At 34.2% G+C, this 24,840-nt stretch overlaps 1 protein-coding gene across 34 annotated transcripts in view; it reads left to right on the forward strand.

The window, feature by feature from the left end:
• SYCP2 (synaptonemal complex protein 2) overlaps positions 1-24,840 on the forward strand; it is a 70,222-nt gene that overhangs the window by 39,208 nt on the left and 6,174 nt on the right. For 12 of the 34 annotated variants that reach the window (XM_072735472.1, XM_072735460.1, XM_072735467.1 and 9 more), the window contains 15 exons: positions 868-937; positions 1,235-1,292; positions 1,602-1,735; positions 1,884-2,320; positions 10,364-10,491; positions 11,281-11,317; positions 13,628-13,698; positions 13,785-13,842; positions 14,363-14,418; positions 14,842-14,899; positions 15,362-15,530; positions 17,905-17,942; positions 18,423-18,593; positions 20,010-20,193; positions 21,378-21,589. In XM_072735472.1, coding sequence (XP_072591573.1) covers positions 1,639-1,735; positions 1,884-2,320; positions 10,364-10,491; positions 11,281-11,317; positions 13,628-13,698; positions 13,785-13,842; positions 14,363-14,418; positions 14,842-14,899; positions 15,362-15,530; positions 17,905-17,942; positions 18,423-18,593; positions 20,010-20,193; positions 21,378-21,589 — 1,716 coding nt within the window. In that variant the 5' untranslated portion in view covers positions 868-937; positions 1,235-1,292; positions 1,602-1,638. Of the gene's footprint in view, positions 1-867; positions 938-1,234; positions 1,293-1,601; positions 1,736-1,883; positions 2,321-10,363; positions 10,492-11,280; positions 11,318-13,627; positions 13,699-13,728; positions 13,843-14,346; positions 14,419-14,806; positions 14,900-15,361; positions 15,531-17,904; positions 17,943-18,396; positions 18,594-20,009; positions 20,194-21,377; positions 21,590-24,840 lie in introns of those variants that run through there. The other 22 variants (XM_072735465.1, XM_072735466.1, XR_011996835.1 and 19 more) reach the window with 20 other exon arrangements.

Genomic DNA, 24,840 nt, shown 5'->3' on the forward strand with positions numbered 1-24,840 from the left:
AAAAGAATTGGTGGATTTGAAAAAATGAAATGGTTATGTGGCCAAAGGATGAATGGTGCAAGAGTTGAAGATACTTTTAAAAAGAGTCAAAAGTAACTGTTCACATTATGCAGCTAAGTGTTCCTTATCAGGGCACTGTTGTTCAGTGGTGTGACGTGGTCCTGAGTGTGGTGGGATGGTGGCCATTCCAGGCTTGTGCTTGCTTGTTCCTGTCAGGGGAGCCCTTCTGTCATTGTGATATCAACATGTACCTGCACACTTCCTTGTGGCTCCCACACACACACACTGGGAGATACCCACTGGCCAGACCAAGTAGGGAAGACACTGGGTAGGGCGCAGGTTCTTAGCCTGGAGGGCATATGTTTCTGAAAGCATTGGCAGATTGTTATTGGATCTGGGTACGTGTGTTATCTGTGGCTGTGAAAAGAGGGAAGCTTAGTGGCGGCAACAGGTTACCTGTTCAGTGGCCAAAACTTTACAGAATCGTTAAATATTCTAGAATTCCCAACTCTTGTGTGTATGTTAGTGAAATGACAGAATAGATGCAGGCTGTGCAATCAGCTTCAGTAGGAGATGTGCCACAGCGACTCTAGAAATTGTCAGTTACAAGTGAGAATGGAATGACTGACTAGCTGTGGATGGGACCTGCCTTGTCTGCAGTGAAAATCATTTTCTTGTGTTTTAGGATAAGCAAGCAGTATTCTGGAATGGGCATAACCTTTATGAAACAACAGACATGCTACCCAACTTTTAATAGCAAGGCAAATTATTTTAAAGGTTTTAAACTTCAATACTCTTGACTTTTAAGTTGTTTTCGTTTAATGCCTTGATTTAAATTTACGTTACCATGTCTCCTATGTGTTATAGCATATTGAAACTGCTAAAGTTGTAGAGAAGACAGAAAGTAAGGACACTGAATTCCCAAACCAAAATATTAGTAAGTACCTTTTTGGTTGAATTTTACTTTCTCTTAAAAATATATATACACTTCATATTTCCTTTAACTTCACTGGCTTTCATTGATTTGAAAAAGAAAGATTTATAATGAATGTGTTTGGCTTTAGAAAGAAACTTAGAGGTTATGAGGAAATAGAATACAGCCTCTATTTCCAAGAAGATCAGTCTCTGCATCCTAATATGTGAATCTTGACTAATTTCTCTACCAACTCCCATTTTACCCTGCCAACTGCACAGGGTAAAAATTGAAAGTGCTATAATTTTTGTTTTTATTTAGGTGATCTGCAGGATATTGATTCTGATTGCCAGGCAGTAGGAAAAAGAAAAAAACCTGTGTAAGTATGAAGAAAACTATCAGTTAATATATATTAATATTGTTTTTACATAAATGTAATAAATTTAAAAGAAACATTTTTAATAATAGTTTTTAATCTGATCAATTACATAGTAAATTTTAACTTTCATAATGACTTACATAAATATTTTCATACTTGACTAATAATAAATTGCATTCAATAAATATTGACTAAATAAAAAATCAAGGCCTCATGTCAGAAATCATAGAAATGATTCAGAAATCATAGAAATCAAACATATAAAACTAATGTTTTATAGTACATTAAGCAAGTTATTTTATTTTCTAGGTTACCTGGTGTTTTGGACAATATCTGTGGAAATAAAATGCCCTCCAAATGGTCATGCTGGACACCTGTAACAAATATTAATCTATGTAATAGCCAAAGAGCAGGTGCTTCATCAGGAGACACATTCAGTCAAGGTGAAATATGGTTTTCTCGGTATATAATAGTAGCTCAGAGAAATACTCATTTCCTGAAATGTCTAATAAATATCTTTGATTTTAACAAGTATATGTATTACTGGTTTATTAATTTAATAAGCATTGATTTTTTTTATTTTTCCACTAGGTATTATCAACCAAAAGCGTATGAAACAAAAGTCATCCTCGTCAATATCTGAGGATAATTCTGAAGAAACAGAAAAGGTGCAATATAAGAAAAAAACAACACAGCAAAACAAAATAGAGAAAGCAGAAGTGGGAGTTTGCAAAAGAGACACTCAACAACGACTAAATAATCTTAAACATTCAGAGCAGAAAAATACTGAAAACACCAAGCAAAGGGATTGGCATATTGAATCTGAAACTACTTTTAAATCGGTTCTCCTAAATAAGACAGTTGAAGAATCTCTGATCTATAGGAAGAAATACATACTGTCAAAAGATGTGAATACTGCCATTTGTGATAAAAGCCCTTCTCCTAGAAAAAATGTGAAAAGTCACAGAAAATCGGGGAAAAAAATAACACCTGAACTTAATTCCTGGGATTTGAGACAAAAAAAAATGGTGAGCTTTCAGTGTATTTGCTTTTTGTGTACCTATGATTCGCCTATCTGATAACATAAGGCAGTGAAAGAAGCTTGATGGATTGCTGCAGATTTAACATTTGTGAGACCTTGTTCTTTAAGTATCCACTCTGACAGTGCCTCCTGAACTCCCTGACCTCATCCTAGGTCTGCCCCCCACCACCACCACAGACCCAGTGCCCAGGGTGTAGGGCAGGCTTGCAAACTGGGATAGCATGAATGCACCTGCAGCTCCTTGTATCCTCCTGATGGCTTCTTCTACTCTGCCCCGCAGATGCTTTGAGCATGTATAGAGAACTATCTGTGGCTCTCCTGTGCTTTCCTTTCTTTTAAGAAATGGTTATTTTTGTCTATTTTTTCCCTGTTTTAACCAATTAGAGCGTAAAGACTATGTTTTAGTCATCATTTGTTTTCCTGCATGGCCTACCTCAATTTTGAACATAGTAGCATCTGAAACCATTTCTTTGATTATTGCACTGGAGTTTGACAAGTTTTTTTCAAAGAAGAAGAAAAAATCTAGGTGGAGTACAGGAGACTATTTTCTACTGTCCTATTGCTCATCCCCACTGGAGCTCTTACCACCTCCTTCAGATGAATCATCTGTAGGACATCTCTAGGACAGCTTTAGCTAGTGTGCACTGTACTTTAGACTGAAAGTTTACTTTTTGTAGCAGTTATCATAAATCCTTTATTTTGTCATTGCTATCAAGATGCAGATTAAGAAAACTTTTAAATTAGAATACATTCCACTGCCAGTAATAGAATCTGTTTTTCATTGTTCCTTAGAGGATCCAGGTATTATATAGGCATCTATTTTCATGTATCTTCCAGAGTGATATTAACACCTGGATAGCCAAATGTCTAGAGTTGATGTAAATGTTCATCTTGATATACAGATTAAATACTTAATAGATAATTTGCAGTTATTGTTTATAATCAGACATTATTTCATTTGTCTTGACCAGCCTTATTATTTTGTCTCTAACCTGCAACTCACTTCCTGTGCCTTATTTGGCTACTTACTGTCTTCTTTAACCAAATACTTCTGGGTCATTTTTTTCTTGTCTCTTAGTATGCTATTCTTCCTTCTAGTCTTAGCTGCCATTTAGTTCTTCAGATGCAGGGGAAGTAGGTTCTTTTTGTCTGAATGGCGATCTCTTCTTCAATTTTTATTTTAAACTGCTTTCTTTGGAATTTAGAATTATTCCACAGAATTTCCCTGAGCTAGTCATTCATTTTTTCCTGGGAGTATGGAAACTGATCATCTCTTCTAAACTGTGCCCTGATTTTTTGAAATCCAACTTCCTGTTTCCAAAAGGACTCTTCAGTCTTTCATAGTGTGACACCCTGGGTTATTATTATGCAGGATTTCCTGGCACTGGCACTCATGATACTCTTCAAAGATAGTTATCTGATTCTGCTCCCTGTTCACTGGGTTAACCCAGAGAAACAACCTCTGCAGCTCAGCAGTACAGATTTCCCAAGTTGGTTCCTGTTACGCTGGAACTTCTTAACTCACACACTCACTATTTTAGAGGAGGTTCATTTTTGCTACATTTTTATCAAGCCAAAGTAATCTCCGGAGGAAACAGTAAGTAGTAACTTATGATCTATTACATATAAAAACATGAACTTAAAAATGATCAAAATAGGGCACCTGGGTGGCTCAGTCAGTTAAGCATCCTACTCTTGATTTCCACTCAGGTCATGATCTCAGTCAGGGTCATGAGATTGAACTCTGCATCAAGCTTTGTGCTGGATGTGGAGCCCGCTTGACGTTTTCTCTCTCTTTCCCTCTCACTTGTTCTCTGGCTCTCTCACTTTAAAAAAAAAGATTAAAATAGTAAATGTTATTTTTCTATTATGTTTTACTATAATTTTAAAAAATGCCTGATTCCCATAAAAAAAGATAAAACTAATGACTAGAGTCAGGAGAACGCATAATCTTTGGAGTATTGTAAGGAGTGTTCTCTTAGCCAAATTACCTAAAATTATGCAGATGATAATTCTTTATAGTCCTTCCATTATTATTAACTAAAGTCTATAGTTTAGATTAGAGTTCACTCTTTGCGTTGTATACTATACATGTTTTGACAGGTATATAGCAACATGTATCTTCCATTACATTATCATACATAATAGTTTTACTGCTTTAAAATTCCCCTGTGCTCCTTACCACCTCACACTCCTGGCAATCACTGATTTTTTTACTGTCTCTGTAGTTATGCCTTTTCCAGAATATCATAGAGTTGGAACCGTATAGTACATAGTCCTTTCAGATTGGCTTCTTTTACTTAGCAATTGCGATGACTTTTCATGGCCTAATAGCTCATTTCTTTTTACCACTAAATAATATTCCATTATATGCATGTGCCAAGATTTGTTTACCTATTCACCTTTGAAAGAACATCTCGGTTGGTTCTGTGATTTGACAGTTATGAATAAAGCTTCTGTAAACATTCATTGTGCAGATTTTATGTGGACATAAGCTTCCAACTCATTTGGGGAAATACCAAGGAGCATGATTGCTGGATCATAGAGTATGTTTAGTTTTGTGAAAAACTGCCTGTTTTCTGGAAGTGGAAAAATGTGGCTATACCATTTTTGCATTCTGAGCAACAGATGAGAAGGTTCCTGTTGATCTACATCCTTGCCAATATTGAATGTTGTCATTGCCTTGGATTTTAGCTGTTCTTAGTGGTATCTTGTTTTAATTTACAGTTCCCTAATGACATATGAATTTGAGCATCTTTTTATATTTTTATTTACCATCTGTATGTCGTCTTTGGTGAGTTGTTGATGCAGATCTTCTACTCTTTTTTATTGTCGAATATTAACAGTTCTTTCTATAATTTCGATAGAAGCATGGCATGCTTTATTTCACTTCATAGATAACTGCGATTTTTTTATTAATTGAAGGTTTGTGGAAGCCCTGTATTGAGCAAGTATAGTGATGCCATTTTTCCAACAGCATTTGCTGACTTTATGTCTCTATCACATTTTGCTAATTTTCATAATATTTTAAAGTTTTTTATTATTATATTAGTTATGGTGATCTGTGGTCAGTGTTCTTTGATGTTACTATTATAGTTGTTTTGAGGCACCGTGACTGCACCCAGGTAAGATGGCAAACTTAATACATGGGTGTTTTCTGACTGCTCCACCAACTGGCCATTCCCCTGTCTCTGTCCTTCTCCTTAGGCCTCCCTATACCCTGAGACATAACAATACTGAGATTAGACCAGTTAATAATCCTACAGTGGCCTCTAAGTGTTCAAGTGAAAGGGAGAGTCCCATGTCTCTCATTTTAAGTCAGAAGCTAAAAATGATTAAGCTTTATGAGGAAATCATGGAAAAAGCTGAGATAAGCAAAAAGCTTGATCTCTTGTGAAACAGCTTTATTACTGATCTGGAGGAGGCTTGAGTGGCCTATATAGAAGCTCAAACTAGCCACAAAATTCTCTTAAGCCAAAACCTACTTAAGAGCAAAGCCCTAACTCTCTTCAGTTTTATGAAGGTTGAGGTAAAGAAGCTGTAGAAGAAAAGTCTAAAGCTAGCAGAGGTTCATGAAGTTTAAGGAAAGAAGCCATCTCCATAACATAAAAATGCAAGGTGAAGCAGCAAGTTACCCAGAAGATTTAGCTAAGATAATTAATGAAGGTGGCTAGACTAAACAGATTTTCAGTGTAGACAAGATAACCATATATTGGAAGAAGGTGCCATCTAGGACTTCCAGAGGTAGGGAGAAGTCAATGCCTGGCATCAGAGCCTCAGATGACTCTCTTATTAGGAGCTAATGCAGCTGGTGACTGTAAGCTGGAACCAGTGTTCATTTACCATCCTGAAAATCCTAGGGCCCTTAAGAATTGTGCTAAATCTACTCTGCCTGAGATTTATAAATGGAACAGCAAACAGATGTGACAGCACATCTGTTTATAACATGGTTTGCTGAATATTTTAAACCCACTGTTGAGACCTGCTCAGAAAAAAAAAAAAAAAAGATTCCTTTTAAAATATTACTTCTCACTGACAATGCACCTGATCATTCAAGAGCTTTGATGGAGATGTACAATGATTTCAGACCTGCTAACACAGCATCCACTCTGCAGCCCATGGATCAAAGAGTAATTTCTACTTTCATGTCTTACTATTTAAGAAATACATTTCATAAGGCTCTAGCTGCCATACATAGGGATTCCTCTGATGGATCTGGGCAAACTAAATTGAAAACCTCTGGAAAGGATTCACCATTCTAGATGACATTAAGAACATTTGGGAAGGGGGTCCCCAGGTGACTCAGTCAGTTAAGTATCCAACTCTTTGATTTCCGCTCAGGTCATGATCTCTGAGGGTCATAAGGTTGAGCCCCGCATCAAGCTTCATGCTGGGCATGGAGCCTACTTAGGATTCTCTCTCTCCCTCCTTCTCTCAAAGAAAAGAATGTTTATGATTCCTGGAAAGAGGTCAAAATATCAACATTAGCAGGAATTTGGAAGAGTTAATTCCAGCCTTCATGGATGACTTTGATAGGTTCAAGACTTCAGTGGAGGAAGTAGCTACAGGTGTGGTGTAAACAGCAGGAGAACTAGAATTAGAAGTGGAGCCTGAAGATGGGACTAAATTCCTGGGATCTCATGATAAAACTTTAATGGATGAGGAGTTGCTTTTATGGATGAGCAAAAACCATGGTTTCTTGAGATGGAATCTACTCATGGTGGAAATGCTGTGAGGACTGACAACAAAGAATTTAGAATATTACATAAACTTAGTTGATAAAGCATAGGCAGAGTTTGAGAGGCTTGACTTCAGTTTTGAAGGAAGTTCTCATGTCGATAAAATACTATCAAATAACATTGCATGCTACACAGAAATCATTCATGAAAGGGACAATCAGTCATTCTGGCACATTTCATTGTCTTATTATAAGAAATTGCCACAGCCACCCCAGCCTTCAGTAACCACCACCCTGATCAGTAAGCAGCCATCAAGGTTGAGGCAAGACTCTCTACAAGCAAAAAGATTATAATCTGCTGAAAACTCAGATGATTAGCATTTTTTAGCATTAAAGTATTTTTAATTAACATATGTACTTTGTTTTTCTTTTTTTAAATTTATTTTTGTTTATTTATGATAGACATAGAGAGAGAGAGGCAGAGACACAGGCAGAGGGAGAAGCAGGCTCCATGCCGGGAGCCCAACCTGGGACTCGATCCCGGGTCTCCAGGATCGTGCCCTGGGCCAAAGGCAGGCGCTAAACTGCTGAGCCACCTGGGGATCCCCATGTACTTTGTTTTTCAAGACATAATTCTATTGTGCATTTACTAGACTACAGTATAGAGTAAGCATAACTTTTATATGCACTGGGAAACCCAAGTTCATTTAATTCACTTTAATGCATTATTTGCTTTATCACTGTGCTATAGAACCAATGTGGTGTGCCTGTACAGGTCATTTATCAGATATGTGTTTTACGAATATTTTCTTTCTATGGAGCATCTTTTTATCTTCCAAACAGTGTCTTTCACAGAAGTTTTTATTGTTAATGAAGTTCTACTTACCAATTTTGTCTTTCATGGATTGTGCTTTTGGTGTTATACGTAAAAAGGCATTGCCAAACTTAAAGTCACCTAGATTTTCTCCTATATTATCTTCTAGGAGTTTTACTGCATTTTACTTTTAGACTTATAATCTCTTTTGAGTTAATTTTTGTGCAGGGTTTAAAATTTGTGTCTAAAAAAAAAACAAAAATAAAATAAAATTTGTGTCTAAATTTGTTTGTTGATTTTTTTTTTAAATATGTGGATGTCCAGTTATTCCATCATCATTTGTTGAAAAGACTCCTTTCTCCATTACATTGCCTTTGCTCCTTTGCTAGAGATCAGGTGACTGTATTTATGAAGGCTTATTTCTGGGCTTCGTGTTTACTTTCTGTTTTATTGTATTATTTGTCCATTTCACGAATACCACCCTATATTGATTATTGTATCTTTTTAGTAAATCTTAATGTAAGGTAGTGTCAGTCTTCAAACTGTGTTTCTCAATATTGTATTGGCTATTCTGGGTCTCTTGCTTCTCCATGTACACTGTAGAATCATTTTTATTTATTGATATCCATAAAATAACTTGCTGGGACTTGATTGTAATTACATTGAATCTGTAGATCTAGTTGGGAAGAACTGACATCTTGACAATATTGAGCTTCCTATCCATGAACATGGAATTTCCTTCCATTTATTTAGTCTCTGATTTTCTTCATTAGTCATGTATAGATCTTGTACATGTTTTGTTAGATTTATACCTAAGTATTTCCTTTTGTGGAGTACTAATGCAAATGAAATGTAATTTTAAACTTGTTCATTACTAGATTATAAGAAAGCAATCAACTTTTGTATAGTAACCTTATATCCTTCAGCAGTGCTATCACAATTGTTTTTTAGTTCCAGGAGTATTTTTGTTGATTTTTTGAGATTTTTTTCTACATAGACAATGATGTCGTGTAGACAGTTTTATTTCTGTCTAAAACTGTCATCAAAAACCCTTTTATTTCTTCCCATTCTGTATACCATTTATTTCTTCTCTTGTCTTACTGCATTCCTAGAAATTCTGGTTTGATGATGAATAGGAGTGGTGAGAGTAGGCATCTTACCCTTGTTTCTGATCTTGGTGGGAAAACATGTAATTTCTTTCCATTAAGTATGATATTAGCTGTAATTTTGTTTTTTGGAAGATGTTCATTTAAAAAAAATATTTATTTATTTATTTACTTACTTATTTACAAGAGACACAGAGAGAGAGGCAGAGACATAGGCAGAGGGAGAGGCAGGCTCCCTGCGGGGAGCCCCATGAGGAACTCGATCCCAGGACTGGGATCTCAACCTGAGCCAAAGGCAGATGCTCAACCACTGAGCTACCCAGGCATCCCTGTAAGATTTTCTTTTATCAAGCTGAAGACATTCATCTGTCTTCCTAGTTTTCTAAGAATTGTTATCATGAAGGGGTATTGGGTTTTGTTACATGCTTTTCATGTATCTATATTGATACAATTATGTGATTTTTCTTTAGCCTATTGGTATGATGCATTGTTAATTGATTTTCAAATGTTGAATCAGACTTGCATATCTTGAATAAATACCATTTAGTTATGGTATATAGTCCTTTTTTATACATCATTGAATAAAATTTGCTAATGTCTTGTTGATTTTTGTATCTGTTCATGAGAGATACTGGTCTGTAATTTTCTTGTAATATCTTTGATTTTGGTGGAAAGATGACACTAGCTTCATTGAGTTAGGAAGTATTCCCTCTGCTTTGGTCTTCTGGACAATTGTAGAAAATTGATATAATTCTTCCTTAAGTATTTGGTAGAACTTACCAGTAAACCCATCTGGAGCCTGGTGCTTTCTGTTTTAGAAGGTATTAATTATGGATTCAATTTCTCTAATAGATGTAGGCCTATTTAGGTGATCCATTTCTCCTTATATGAGTTTTGGCAGATTTTGCCTTTTCAGGAATTGGCCCATTTGATTTTGGTTATCAAATTTGTGGGCATTGAATTGTTCATATTCCTTTATCAGCCTTTTAATGTCCATAAGAGTGACAGCCTCTGTTTCATTTCTAATAGTAGTAATTTCTGTCTTCTCTCTCTCTCTCTCTCTCTCTCTCTCTCTCTCTCTCTCTCTCTCTTTTTTTTTTTTTACCTTAGCTAACCTGGTTAAAGATGTATTGATTTTAAAGATCTTTTCAAAGACCCAGCTTTTAGTTGCTTTCAGTTTTTAATATGATTTATTTTTCCATGGATAGAAACTTTTATTTTGATCTCTGCAGAGCACTCTGCACCATTCTGGATGTTAGGTCTTATCCTGTGTTGTTTAATGTCTAACAAAGCCCAGACTTAGTAAATAATTTCTTACCTACTTTATGGTTCTTTTTAGTTATATAGAGAACCAGATTTTTCTTAAATGTTCCTTTATTTCCTTTGAAAGTTAACTGGTAGAGTCTTCAAGTAATTTCTAAATTGTTTCAGAGAGAAAAGTCAAAAGAGAAAGGATTTACCGATGCAGCAGAATCCTTGATAAACCAAATTAGTAAGAGATACAAAACGAAGGATAACATACAGTCTACAAGAAAATTCAAGGAGTCTTTGATTGACAGGTATGTTCTTAAATTTTCAACATAAGTATTTTTCTGACAGGTACAGCTAAATTATTTTACAATTTTAAGAAGGTAAGTTTTGAACATCTTCAAATAATACAACTTTCCAGTAGAGAATACCTAGTTACTTATTTACTTTTATAAATAGTAGCTGTTTAAATTATTTAGGAAGGGAACTAAATTTGAAATTGGTCATTGAAGTATGTGATTAATTTTATAAAGTATCAAAAATACCGTATTGATACAGCATACCATTTCATAAATAAATCTTTAGGATATAGACATTTTAGGATTTTTTTATTGAGCCTAGTGATGAGTAAAACTAAATATATTTAAATATATTGCTTAATGAAATGTGAAATTTAAATTAGCTGAAGTGAGTTACTTTTATATAGAAAATACATATTTTTTTTGTTTGCAGTCTTTCTGAAGGTTAGTTCTTACTGCAAAATGTTTCTTTACAGATTGATTGGTGATTAATTCATATTTAAATTAATTCTGGCCTTATAAGACACAAAACAATTATTCTCTTAGCAGAACCATTCATTTCCAATTGCTTGGCACTTCCTACTGCATGAATGATGCAGCTTATTATTAACAGTTAGCGTTGCTATTTACCAGGAGTAAAGTTACACAAATATCAGGCTAGGGTTGTTACATTTCATTTATTTATAGCATATTGAATGTAAACTTAGTGACCCAAATGTTTTACCTTATATACAGTGGCTTTTATGAAGAACATTCTGATATTGAATTGTTTTTTTAATTTTAACAAAACCTTTCTTATAGTGGTTTTTCAAGCAAATGTGATCTACAGCTCAGCAAGGTAGGTTTCGTTTATTTAATTATACCAAATGTATAGTCACACTATATATTTGACTGTAAACATAAGATAGAATCGCAATACAGGATGGAACTAATGTTTTCAGCATGTTGATAAATGGATTAAGCAACCAACAAGTTTAGTGGCAAGTACTCAAAGTAGTCCTCTTTCTGTTCTACTTTTCAAAAAAAATAAAAAGCTTTATTTCTATATGTGAGTGAGATCTTTTCATTTTTTGGTATCTGATTCAAAAAATGTTTATCTTCATTTTTTTTCCTAGTAATCCCATCTCTTCTAACAATAAGATCCTTCTTAAGTCTCTTTTTTTGTAATTTTTGAAAAATTACTATTTATTCAGACTTAATAAGATCCTTCTTAAGTCTCTTTTTTTGTAATTTTTGAAAAATTACTATTTATTCAGACTTAAAATATCAATTCTCTTTGATTTATTCCTCATAATTACTATCTATTTAGTTTCAAGTTTTGAGGTTCACTTTCTGTATATTACTCTTAAATCTCCCTTCTTCTGCCCATGTGACTCCTTTTTCCTAATTAGAGTTCTAATTTATAATCCTTGGATTATTGCAGAAGCTTTTATGTAATTCTTTTTGCCTCGAGTATTTCTCTTGCCAATCTGTCCTTCTATTCAGGACCAGCTTTTTTTCTTTAAAGCACAGAGCTTCAGTCATGTCATTCTGTTGTTCAGATTCCTTCTTCGGTCCCTTTTGCTTACTAAGTGATGACTCAGGCTGGCTTCCTAGTCCCTTTGAAAGTCTGTTTTTATTTCCTAGTATTAGCTCCCTACGCATGTCTTCTTTAGCTGAAGCAGAAGAACTTGAGATTCCCTGAAGTGTCTTTCCTAAGTGTTTATCCTCTTTTTTCTTCTACTCTTTGGAAAAAAACTTTGAACTGGGTCAGTGTACTCTTACACTCTTTTCTGGTCCTCAAAACTTGATTCCTCCTTGCCAGTCTCACTTCAATCTGCCACCTTTTTGAAAACTTCCACGGTGTCCTGACTCAAAATCCAAATGGGCAAGAATTCTGAATCTATGCCCTGATTTCTTTGCTTTTTGTTTTTGTTTTGTTTAAAGATTTTATTTTATTTATTATATATAGAGAGAGCACAAGCAGGGAGAATGGCAGAGGGAGCGGTAGCCCAACAAGCGGCTTGATCCTAGGACTCTGGGATCATGACCTGAACCCAGGGCAGATACTCAACCAATACTCCTGAGCCACTCAGGAGTCCCCAACACCAATTTCTTTGTACCATTTCTTGATATTTTACTCACTCCTGCAGTTTTTTTTTTCTCTCCTGTGTCTTCTGTTAGACTCTGTTTAGAATCATCTTTGTCCCCTCTATAACACTTTTGCTCCCTTTTATATCCTTTTTAATATTTTGGCTTATTTTTTGTTTCTTCTGTAATACCTAGCACATGCTAGCATGCAGTAGATGAATTGAACAGATGTATGTAAACACTGGTAAAAATCATACTGGAAAGGATAAGATAAGTGACAAAAGAGTAATATATTGAGGGATAAACTTTTTGAAATAATACAAATAATTATATGTAAAATAGTCAAAGTACATAATACAATTAAATATGAATAACTAAAATGAATAGTTTTAATATTTCCAACTTATTAAATAGACTTCAGAGTATTTCTTTCAATAATTGTTTAATGATATTAATAGTGATTTTACATAAACCTTAGTCGTTCCCAAAGTTTTTCTATCTAAGACTTTAAAGCAAATGAGTCTGGGAAAAAAAGCATGCTTGTTTTGTGATTCTAAAATCACTAAGGTTCAGCTTGTAGGATACCTGTGTAGAGTAATGCCAGTGCATTTTAAAGATATAAGGATATTATATTTTATATATAATTTACAGTACTTTCAAATTATGTTCTTCATAAAGTCTTTAAAATTTTTAAGTGTAAATATTTAATACTTTTATACAGTTTACATTAAGAAAATAGTTACAGATGTAAAACATGAGTAGGAACAAGTAGAAAATAAATGAAAATATGGGGATCCCTGGGTGACTCAGCGATTTAATGCCTGTCTTCCGCCCAGGGCGTGATCCTGGAGTCCTGGGATCAAGTCCCACATCGGGCTCCCTGCATGGAGCCTGCTTCTCCCTCTGCCTGTGTCTCTGTCTGTCTGTCTCTCTCTTTCTCTCTCGGTCTCTCATGAATAAATAAATAAAAATCTAAAAAACTAAAAAAATATATGAAAATAATAATTGCATATGTTTTTTGTTTGCCAAGTATACTAATGTACAAGTTTGAAAGTTATACAGACTTTTTTGTGTTTAGGAAAAGGTTCAGAAAAAAAGTTACAGACAACTGAAGACTACTTTTGTTAATGTTACTTCTGAATGCCAATTGTGAGTAATTTTTCATAGATCTTAGTTTTCTTGATATTTGAAAATTTATTATATATTGGAGTTAATATTTCTCTTTATTTTTACAGGAATGATGTTTATAATTTTAACTTGAATGGAGCTGATGAGCCTATTATAAAACTTGGAGTAAGCTAGAAATCAGTGGTTTTTTATTTAATTATTCAGCATTTATTCTGTATTTAACATAGAGTTATTACAGTGTATGTTTTTTGGTTTCCGTTCTCTTGTAGATATGCTTTAAAATATTTTTAAATGTTTCAAAGTTTATTTGGTACCAACTTAGGTACATTTGGTTTCCTTTCAAATCCTTTGGACTAAAGTAGTGAAAAATGAGTAATTGAGGCATGGGGATACTGACACTACTACATCAAGAAAATCCCTTTCCTTCTCGATATGAGAAATTTAAAAACATTTACTCTAGTTTTTCTCTTGCCAACCCATCATTCTATTCAGTACCAGCTTTTTTTTAAAGTATATTTTATAATAGTGGCTTTCTTCTTAAATATAAAAATATTTTAGTTAATTTTATTGATGCATCTTATGAAAGGAAGTAATAGACACTAAATTTTATATGTTTATTTTTTAAATTTTTGTTTACCTCAATTCAACACTAAGAAAAATGTTTTAATGTTTATTCACAATATAGATCCAGGAATTTCAAGCTACAGCTACAGAAGCCTGTGTGGATAATTCAATAAAATTGTAGGTGTTTTTATTAGAATTAGATGAATCAAATTTTGCTCTTTTTCTTCAATATTTCCTCCCAGTTTGTTTGAGAGTTTTTAACAAATGAGAAGAATGAATAAAAATGCTACTGGCCTGATTACCCCATTATATTTCTAATATTTCAGCCTTTGTTTCTAAAAATAAATTTGCAAATTCCATGCTCTTTTATATTAGTTGTGTCTCTTAGATGATAAAGTTGAAAGGACTTAGTCCTTTCATCTGACCTTGTTATTTTCATAATTAACTGATGTCAGAGAGCATAAGCAACTTGGCCAGAATTACATAGTGAATTTAGTAAAAGAGTAAGGCTGAAGACCCAGGTCTAACTGTCCAGTGTATGTTACCTTAAGAGAACAAATAATTACAGTTAATTAAAATTAATGCATATTTTTGTTTAAGGATAGGTTTAAGGAATCATGATGAACTTGAAACTTCTCTCAAAACAAAAGATAAAAAAGTGAGTTATGATATCAATATGTCTATTAAAAACAGTATTTTTAAAAAAATAATTTTCCAATGTGAAAGATGATCACAGATCTAAAAAACAAAATTATTTGGACTTTTTTTTCTTCTGTGAGATTATCCATGGGCCCCCTATGACTTTGTCATGGTCTCTGAGCTCTTTGTGATCATCTAATAATAGAAGATATATGACAGTTTTAGTTATTTTCTTTGATGACATTAACTTATGTCTCTGTGGGAGTAGGCAGTTTTAAAACAACAAAATATGAATTTCAGTCCCTGGTCTGGATTTCTGAGTGACTTTCTAGATATGTTTTTGTTAATGCTAGGTAGATTAGTATGCCAAAAAATTAAGTTTTTCTGTTGCCTGGGGTTGTTTTTTGGCTTAATTTACCTTGCACAGTATATAATGAGACATGTTTCTTCATCTATTACAAGGATTTTTTTTTTTTTATAGACTGTAACAGACCCTAAAAACAAAAATCTCTTTAGTGATACTGACACTGAATACGTATGTGATGACAGCAAAACTGATGTTAGCTGGCTAAAGGAACCAAAATCAAAACCACAGCTAATAGACTATAGCAGAAATAAAAATGTGAAGAAACATAAAAGTGGGAAACCAAGTAAGAAATCACTTTTTAGAGAAATATTGCAACTGATTTTACCATTTAAACTACATGAAATGCTTTGTTGGTTGATAAGTATATTTGTACATGTAGTTAGTGTTTATAACTACATAGCCTTATGAATAGAAAAAGAAGAGCAAATACACCACACTACAGATGTTTTGTTTTTTTCATTTTATTATTTTTAGTAATATAGTTATAGATAAATTTCTTTTTTACTGAGATCTTAAGAGACACAAAATATGATTTTCCTATTCTTTGGTTCATGCATACTCTAATTGCTGGTCTTCTAATGGCCTACTGTTACTCACTTATTTAGCAATTACTGTGAATGATGAATTATTAAGCACTCATGAAACCAGTACTCTAAGCAAAAATCAAATCTTGGACATCTATTTCCTGTCACACCCAACACATGATTTTTAGTAATTCACATAGAATTCATATAAAGATATATTGTAAGGAAAACAGTTTTCTTGGAGAAATATTTTTGCCTATATCTTCCACAGAATGTCTTCTCAGCATATGGCTTCTACTTCATCTAGTGACTCTTAAAATAATTGAACAAGAGTTTGAGGTATAGGTTTTTGGCTAGACATACTGGCCATTTTCCTAGATGGTTTATAAAACACAAAGATTTTATATATTCCTTTTTTAAAAGACAACATAACTCTGAACTTTTAAATTGATATGTATTTTAAGGGAATCAGCCTTTATGTCAGGATAAAAATAACCAGTAGTAACCTTTGTGCATATGTTGGGGGAGTTGGGTGATGGCTTAAACAGAAGTAAAAATAGAAATGTGGAAATGAAGTTTGGCATGTGTTCATAAATGAGGCTGAATCTTGAAATAGATGAAGAAGAGAAGTAGCAGGATTATCATCTATAAAGGAGGCAGAAGTCTGAAAGAGCATCATGTGCTAGTGCAGGGAGTGCAGTACTGGGGTAGTTGGAGCACAGATCAGACTTGTGGGAAGATGCTGAAAGATGTACTGCATCTGGTCACGTTCCTGGGCTTTGAAGCAGTGTTTTATAAGCCAAGGAGAAACATGATACGAATCACATGCTCTCAGGGAGTTTACAGTCATTTGTAACATAGGGTAGATGATCAGAAATCTTGAGGAGACCATTCAAGATTAGAATACTGTCATCAGTAAATACTTCAAAAACTAAACTACTGAGTCAGGGCATCTGGGTGACTCAGTCAGTTAAGTGCCTGCCTTTGATTTAGGTCCTGATCCTGGAGTCCTGGGATTAAGCTCTGTTTTGGGCTCCCCGCTGAGCAGGGAGCTTGCTTCTTGCTCTCCCTCTGTCCCTCCCCCTTGCTCAGCTCACTCTGTCTCATGCTTTCTGTTTCTCTCTCTCAAATAAATCTTTAAAAAAAATAAAATAAAATTGATCTTCTGAGTGAATTGTTTAAATGGCTGAATGATCACAAGACAATATGTAGGATCTGGGTTATTGCTAGGATTAGAAGACCTTTTTCCCAGAACTTCCTTGCTTCCTTGGCTTGGGTAATCCCATTTCTTAGGCTTCAGAGAATATTTAGAAAGTTATTTGTTCTTGAAAGGCAAAAAAGGGATAGAAACTAAAGCTTCTCTCAGTAATATAGATGAATCTTAGAAACAATGGTGAAAAATAAAGCAAATCATAGAATATTACATATGAATGAGATGATACTCTCTTCAAAGTTCATTGTATTGTTTTGGAATACTTATCTGGGAAGTAAAACTTTCTTTTTTAAGATCAAGTGAATGAGAAATAATTCAGGATAATGAAGATATTCCCTTTTGGCAGAGGGGATATTGAGCATCATACAGAGTACACATAAATAGATACATCATTATTCATAATTCAGCTCTTAAATTGAATGGTAGATTCATATAAGTGTTTGACTTTATAGATTATGTTATGTATTCTCCTGCATGTTTAAAAAGTTTTAGGATGTAAAGAAGGTGAAAGGAAATTGGCAATTTGTATCCTACCAAGCACTATAAAATTATCAGTGTCAATTTAGCCTCAAATCATCTTGAGATTTAAATTATTGAATGAGTTTAAAGATGTATTTATTCTTGGTGTTATGATTTTAACTTTTTTTTAAAGATTTTATTTATTTATTCATGAGAGACACAGAGAGAGAGAGAGAGAGAGAGAGAGGCAGAGACACAGGCAGGGGGAGAAGCAGGCTCCATGCAGGGAGCCTGACATGGGACTCGGTCCCGGGTCTCCAGGATCAGGCCCTGGGCGGAAGGCGGCACTAAACTGCTGAGCCACCCGGGCTGCCCATAATTTTAACTTCTATGCAAAAATATTCTAAAAACTTTAATGCCAGTTCTTATCTATTTGAAAATTTTATTTTCTTGAATTGCAGGACCATCTTTGGAAAGGGGACAACCAAAATCTAAAATGGTAAAGCCAAGAAGTTTGTGTTCAAACACCCCTTTAAAATTATTTTTCTTCTGTCATGTAAAAAAATTCATTTTTCATCTCATAATTTTATCCTTATGGTTACTTGTTTTTCCATAATTATTCTAGCCTTTGCATGCATCCTCCTACCTTTCCCTTTTTGGATCATGTTGGCCTGTTTTCTTCTGTAGTTCTAGGAACTTTTGATATCTCTGCTTCTCTTTTTTTTCCCGTTTTTTACATGCGTTAAGTAATATATACCAGGCCTCTCAGACCTTTAATGACAGGGATAGAAAAAGGTGATAGAGAAGATATAAGGACAGAAAGATAAAATCCAGTCTTTGAAAAATATTAATCAGGAATCTTTTTATTTCTACAAATATTTTATGTATATCTTGTCATAGTGCCAATTTTATAGCAAATAGTTTGTATTTCTTATATCTCAAATGTTGATCTAATAATTTAGAAATTTTTCTCCTAAAGACACCCAACAAAAACATCACCAAAAAGGTAGAGGAGACAGTTCCAGATGGGAGAATCAGACTTCCACGAAGAGCGACAAAAACCAAAAAAAATTATAAAGATCTCTCAAATTCAGAATCAGAGAATGAACAAGAATTTTCACTTTCGTTTAAAGAGAAATTGCTAGTAAAGGTAAATAGATACAATTCAGACTAAAAATTTCTGAAAAGCCTGTGAGAATATTAAATATAGAATGTATTTTTTGCAAAAATGTCATATTTGTCACAATTTAAGGTTTAACATTCTGCAAGAGAAACTTTATAGGTTAAAAGTTGATCTTTAGACAATGAGGCAAAATGTGTGATAAATTGGCATTAGTGTTACAAAACAGATGTTTGGCTCTAGGAAAATGATAACCTGAATATCATATCTTTGAATTAGAAAAATTCCTTTTTTTTTTTCAAAATCATACTCCAAAAAAGTGCAGACTGTTGGGAAGCTGTGAATCTTTCTCTTGAATGGACCTGAGATTCTTCCCATATATTGCCCACCTGTGTCCATCCCTGGCTTCTCTCTGGGAATATTACAGATGTATTCTCTAGCCATCTGTGCTAGAAAGATTTCTTTTTTAACAAAGTAAAAAGCAAAACAATAACACAAAAAACCCAGTGCTTACAATATGCCAGGTGCTATGCTAAGTACTTTAACTTCTTAAAATCTCTTAAGTACCATAGGTGACTCGTATTATTATTGACATCTCATTTTACAAATGAGAAATTGAGGCTCAAAGAGATAAAGGAACTTGCCCAAGGTCACATAGGTAGGAGGTTTTGGTAAAACAAAGGTTTGAACCCAGAGAGTCTGGCACTAAAGGTAGGTCTCTGGCCATTACTCTGTTCTGATTTCACATCATTAAGCTTCCATCTTCCCTTGTTTCTAACCTTGTTAACCTTTACTTAGAAGACTTTAAGGACTTTATAACTTATCTCCGGATTTTCTATCACTTCTTAATTTACTATGCACATAGCCAGCTGAGTCTTCCCAAGCCACCTTTCCTCTTATCTAACTTCAAAGAAAAACCCTGAAAATCTCCATATAGTGAAATAGTGTATCAGAATACCTTTGCAAGCTCATTTCTTCTCTTCCCCGGTAAAACAAACAGAATAACCCATGACTCCCAAACAGAACCTGTGACGTGCTTGCTTTGGCAGCACACGTACCAAACAAGACCCTTGCTTCTCCACTCCCTGTGCTGGTAGGGGTCTCTCGTGGCCTTAGTATATCCCTCACCACGTCCTTTAACAGCTCCCAAGCATGACAAGTACCATGCAATCCAGGAACTTTTTCTGGTTTTTCTAAACTGGATATAATCTTCTTACAGCATTTTGTTTGTATTTCTTATAATATTATAATCCATGTACTGTATTTTTCTGTGGATTTGTCATATGCCTTCTAGTATATTAGAAAGTCCTCCGCTACTTGTATTGAGCCCCCTGTTGTGCCTGTAAATAGCAGAAGATATTTACTATTACAGCATAATTTGTTTTATATGTTCAAGTATAAATTCTTTGCTCTTAAGTATAATTTGAAAGTTATCAATACATTTAGGAGGAGAATATCCATTCCAGAAGCAAAACCATGAAGCTTCCAAAGAAACAACAGAACACCGTCTCTGCCGAAAAACAAAAGGATATACCATCATCTCTACCAAAAGATGCTATAAGAGATAATAGCCTTGGCTTATCTCCTATATCTTTATGTGGGAGCCCATCCTCTATAGAAGTAATGAGATGTCAGTATCATTTTTTTCTTATAAAATATTCAATAAATTTCTGTTATAACTATAATTCTGTGAAAATACAGTTTGAAGATTAACAAATATGCCCTTCAAAATTATGGGTACTCAAAACTTCATTTTTTGAACTAGTAAATGTTAGTAACGTGGTCTTTGCAAAGTAGACAACAGTGTCCCTATGACAGTCAGGTCTTTAATGGTAGGGAGTTAAAGACCAAATGCTTCAATATGGAAAGTATTTAATGTATATTTACAAATTATAATGTGAAAACTGAATAAACTTTTAGGTTCTTAATCCCCAGATATATTTAATAACATGAAAATAATGATGAGCATTTCTACTTCTTTTTTTATACATTTCATTGACTAAAGTCCCCAAGAAATATCATGGCCATTCTGTGGACCCATAGTGGATTATCTTTTGTGATTTGAGGTTTTGCTTTTATTTAAAAATAACTGACAAAAATTCATATTCTTTGGAGTACTGGTGTATACACAGATATACATCACACACTTTTCTAGTTTGGAAACTGTAAGTTTGTACTTTTTTTTAGTTCCTTTTAAGGATATTTTAAAGCATTTCCAAGTATCCATCTTTTCGGTTAAAATTCAGTTAAATAAGTTAACATATACTTTCTCCAAAGTAGCTGATTCATTCTTTTCTAGAATATTTTCATAGAGCATAGACCATTGTCATCTCAGATAACCACATACTAACAGACAGATGCATATGCCCTGATTTGATCTGAAAACTGAGAATCATTTACACTAAGGCTTATTTTGGCCATAAATTTCCTTGTCTATATATGAAGGATTTAAATAAGATGATTTCCCAAGCTATCTCCAACCAGAAAATTCTTTATCTTTACTATGTGACAGTATTGGCTAGGATGTCAAAATACTCAAGATTAGGTTGATCATTACAGAGCAGCTCATACTATAGATAATTTTGTTTGAACTTTTGAAATTTCTTGTAATTACATTTTTAAATGAGCCATAATATTTTTCAGAGTCTTACAAATTAAATATAGTTTGGTCTTGATTTATTGAACATTTATCTTTTTAAGTATAGATAATATTTGAGGATTTGATTAATCATTATATTTTTAGAATATAATTGTACTATTTCTGAAGTGGACACCAGTGACAATACCTGCCATCTGTTTTTTGTGTTCTGTGAGGCAATACAGGTACAGAGAAAATAAGAGAAAGGGATTTTACTCAAGATTTTGATGGTGTGACAAAATCCCTATCACCTTCTCTGAAAACCTCATCACCTGAATCCTTAAACAGTAAATATGAAGTTGGAGGTCCAATAAAGTCACCTACAAACAGTGACAAAAAATTATGTGTAAGAGAAAATTGCTCACTAATTCCACAGTCCTTCTTGTTGGTAAGAATATACATGATTTTTTTTTTTCCTTTTTCAGATATACCAGAAGAGGGTAAATTATTTGCCTTTAAACTTAATCAAATATATATTGCTTATCCACTTAATATAGAGTTCTGGGGTTTGGTCTGTGGGAGAAGAATAACCTACTGAGATGTAAAAAGCCTCTGAAACTTCTAGACTAGTAAGTAGCTGTACAGGAGTAAGAATGTGGTGTTGTGGGAAGTCTTGAGTGCTGTTAGCACTATTGCAATAGGAATGATCACTTCTACAGAGGCACTGCTTACTTGTCTGTACATCCAAACCACATAGTTCATGAATGAATACTAAAATGAACAAATTTTATGGTACCTGAAAAATTCTTTATTCTTACTCTTTTGTATATTATCAAATGTACTATTTCTTCTTATATGTAGGTATGTTCTGAAGGGTTGTAAAAAGACATTAAAGATAGGAATCAATTATGGTCAAAGTGAGGGAGGGTAGCTAAAACTGTTATGCCTACAAGGAATAGTATAAGTTGTGGATACTTTGGTACCAGTTCATAAACCCCATACCACCTCCACTTCCCTTTTTTTTTTTGGCTTGGGTTATATAGATGTATTAATTTGGATGATCTTAAAGAAGTAATGTTACAGAACTGACTACCAGGATCATATAGTTCACTATAACTGGGCATAGCAGAAAGAGTTTTGAGTCAGAATTGGATTTAAATCCTGACTCCACTATTTGCTAACTATGTAACATTTTATAAATTAATGAATCCCTCTGCACCTTAGTTTTCTCATCTGCACAGTGGGGCTGTGAAAAATTAGTCTGATTGTGTAAGCATTAGTATCTGATACCTGGCAAATACCCAAATATATTATTCTCTTGATACGTGCTAACCTCTGTATACAGAAATGGAATCAATGAGAGTTCAGTCCACCTAAAAACATCTGATAAAACCAAACTTCTGTCCTAGCACTTTGAACCGAATGTTTTTATTCCTACAGGATTTTATTCCCTTTATTCTGTTTAACCAGTAGTTTTTAGAGAGCATATTTTCCTAACAAAATCTCTCATGAAAGCACCGATGTGCCAAACAGATAAAAATGGACTACACTATTTAAAGCAGAAAGGAGGTCTGCACCCTAACCTAACTCAGCCTGTCTCCCTAATAACCCCCAAAGCACCTTTGCAAGATTCTCAGTTTCTAGAGACCATAGTTTGAACACCAGTTTCCCACTGGATCATAATCCCACTGTCCTTTGTCAGAATTGCTCTACCATCCTTGGTTTCCCTGAATCCTTTATCCTTTCAGTATCCTATCTTGCAAATCTCAAAACCTAGAAAATCTCCTACCTACTTTATGTACCTACTTTATGTTATTAGTCTAGTTGGAGTTTTAATTGTTATATACTTATTGGCTGTTTCCCATTTACTGTTGACTCTTAGATATCAGAAATTTGCTATAGTCTCCAACACTGCTATGTGATGGTGTCCATTTCTCTACAGTTTTAACTGTATGTTACTATATGGTTCTCTTTGTGTCAATTTGATGAGTATAGTAACTTTAATGTGCATTTTATTGATTAACAGCATTAGTTTTCATGTTTTTTGGCTAGTTTGTGATAATTGCATCATTGGCTTTTTCTTATTAATTTGTAGTTCTTAAAATATTCTAGATATTAATTCTGTATTGTTTATGTACAATGCAAACATTCTTTTTCCAGTATGTATCTTTTCATTTAAATAAAAAACTTCCATAGGACAAAAAATGGTATCATGAAATTTACCAGTCTTTGTGTTCAAGAAATCCCTCAGCTACTGTCCTATTCCTTTCTGGTAAAAATTCAACCTTTAGCTTTTCAATCTTTCTAGGCTTTCTCTTTGCCATGTGTATAGTGAATTAGTGCATGAGGTCCTCTCCGGTCTCCATCGTTTGCAATGATCATTTGGGCACAGCCCAGACAACTAGGGGGCCAGCTGTAAGGCGGGCTTTCTCTGTGTGCTGAGGCCACTTCACTTTCATCAGTGGAGCCTGATGCTACCAGGGTACTTCACCACTCCACACTTGTCTTGTACATGCTCTTGACCCTCTACTCATCCACATAAATTTTGGAGTTTGTCTAAGGGAAGAATTTCCATTTCCCAATATTGATACTGAGCTTTTTCATCCATATATTTTTCTCTCTACATTTTGGTATTATTTACAACAAAATTATGCCAAATCTTCCACAAAGAAAATTAGATTAGTTCCTACATTTTATGGATTTTCTTTTTACTGTATTAAAAAAACTATATTTTCTGGATTTTTAATTTTTTGCTTTTGTATAGAAACATTGTTGATTTTTATATCTCCAACTACCTTGACTCATTCTGTCATAATTCCCTGCCATAGGTCCTCTTGGATTTTGGATATAGGCAGTTACTCATGATAGTTATTGTATTTTCCATTCAAGTTCTTATACTTAAGTTTTTTATTGTTAAGATGACAGTGACCTCGGGGGCAGTGTTAACTAGATACTGTACCAGCAGGCATGCTTATTTGTAGTTTCTGGTGGATACTTTTATCAAATTAACGTTTTAGTTGTCTAAGGACCTTTTCCCATTAAATTGTGAATGGGTGACGAATTTTAGCAGCAAATGAAATATTCTCTCAAAACATTAGTTTTGGGGGCTCATTGGTTGAGTCTCTGCCTTTGGCTTAAGTCATGATCCTAGCTAGGGTCCTGGGATCGAGTCCCACATAAAGGGAGACTGCTTCCCCCTCTGCCTGTGTCTTTGCTCTCTCTGTGTGTTTCTCATGAATAAATAAAATCTTTAAAAAAAAACACACACACACATATGTTTTGGTTTCTTTTTTTATTTTAAAGTTTTTTATGTATTTATTCATGAGAGACACAGAAAGGGAGAGGCAGAGACATAGGCAGAGGGAGAAGCAGGCTCCCTCTTGGGAGCCTGATGTGGGCCTGGATCCCTGGACTGGGATCACACCCTGAGTTGAAGGCAGATGCGCTCAACCGCTGAGCCACCCAGGCATCCCAAGTTTTGGTTTCATACTGTGTTTTTGGCTTTAAGTGATTTTCTAATTTCCTTTGGGTTTGCATATGTCTTGTTCATTCATACTCCCAATTAGTAATACTGTTATGAATAGAAAAAATATAAATTCTGTGGTGTTTACATAAGAAACACAATTGGAACAGCTACTCAGATGTAAGTACTTATAGTTCAGAAAAAACAGTTGATGGAAATTGAACTTGCAAACAATG

This window comes from Vulpes vulpes, chromosome 14, assembly GCF_048418805.1.
Source record: "Vulpes vulpes isolate BD-2025 chromosome 14, VulVul3, whole genome shotgun sequence".
In the NCBI taxonomy this organism is placed as follows: domain Eukaryota; kingdom Metazoa; phylum Chordata; class Mammalia; order Carnivora; family Canidae; genus Vulpes; species Vulpes vulpes.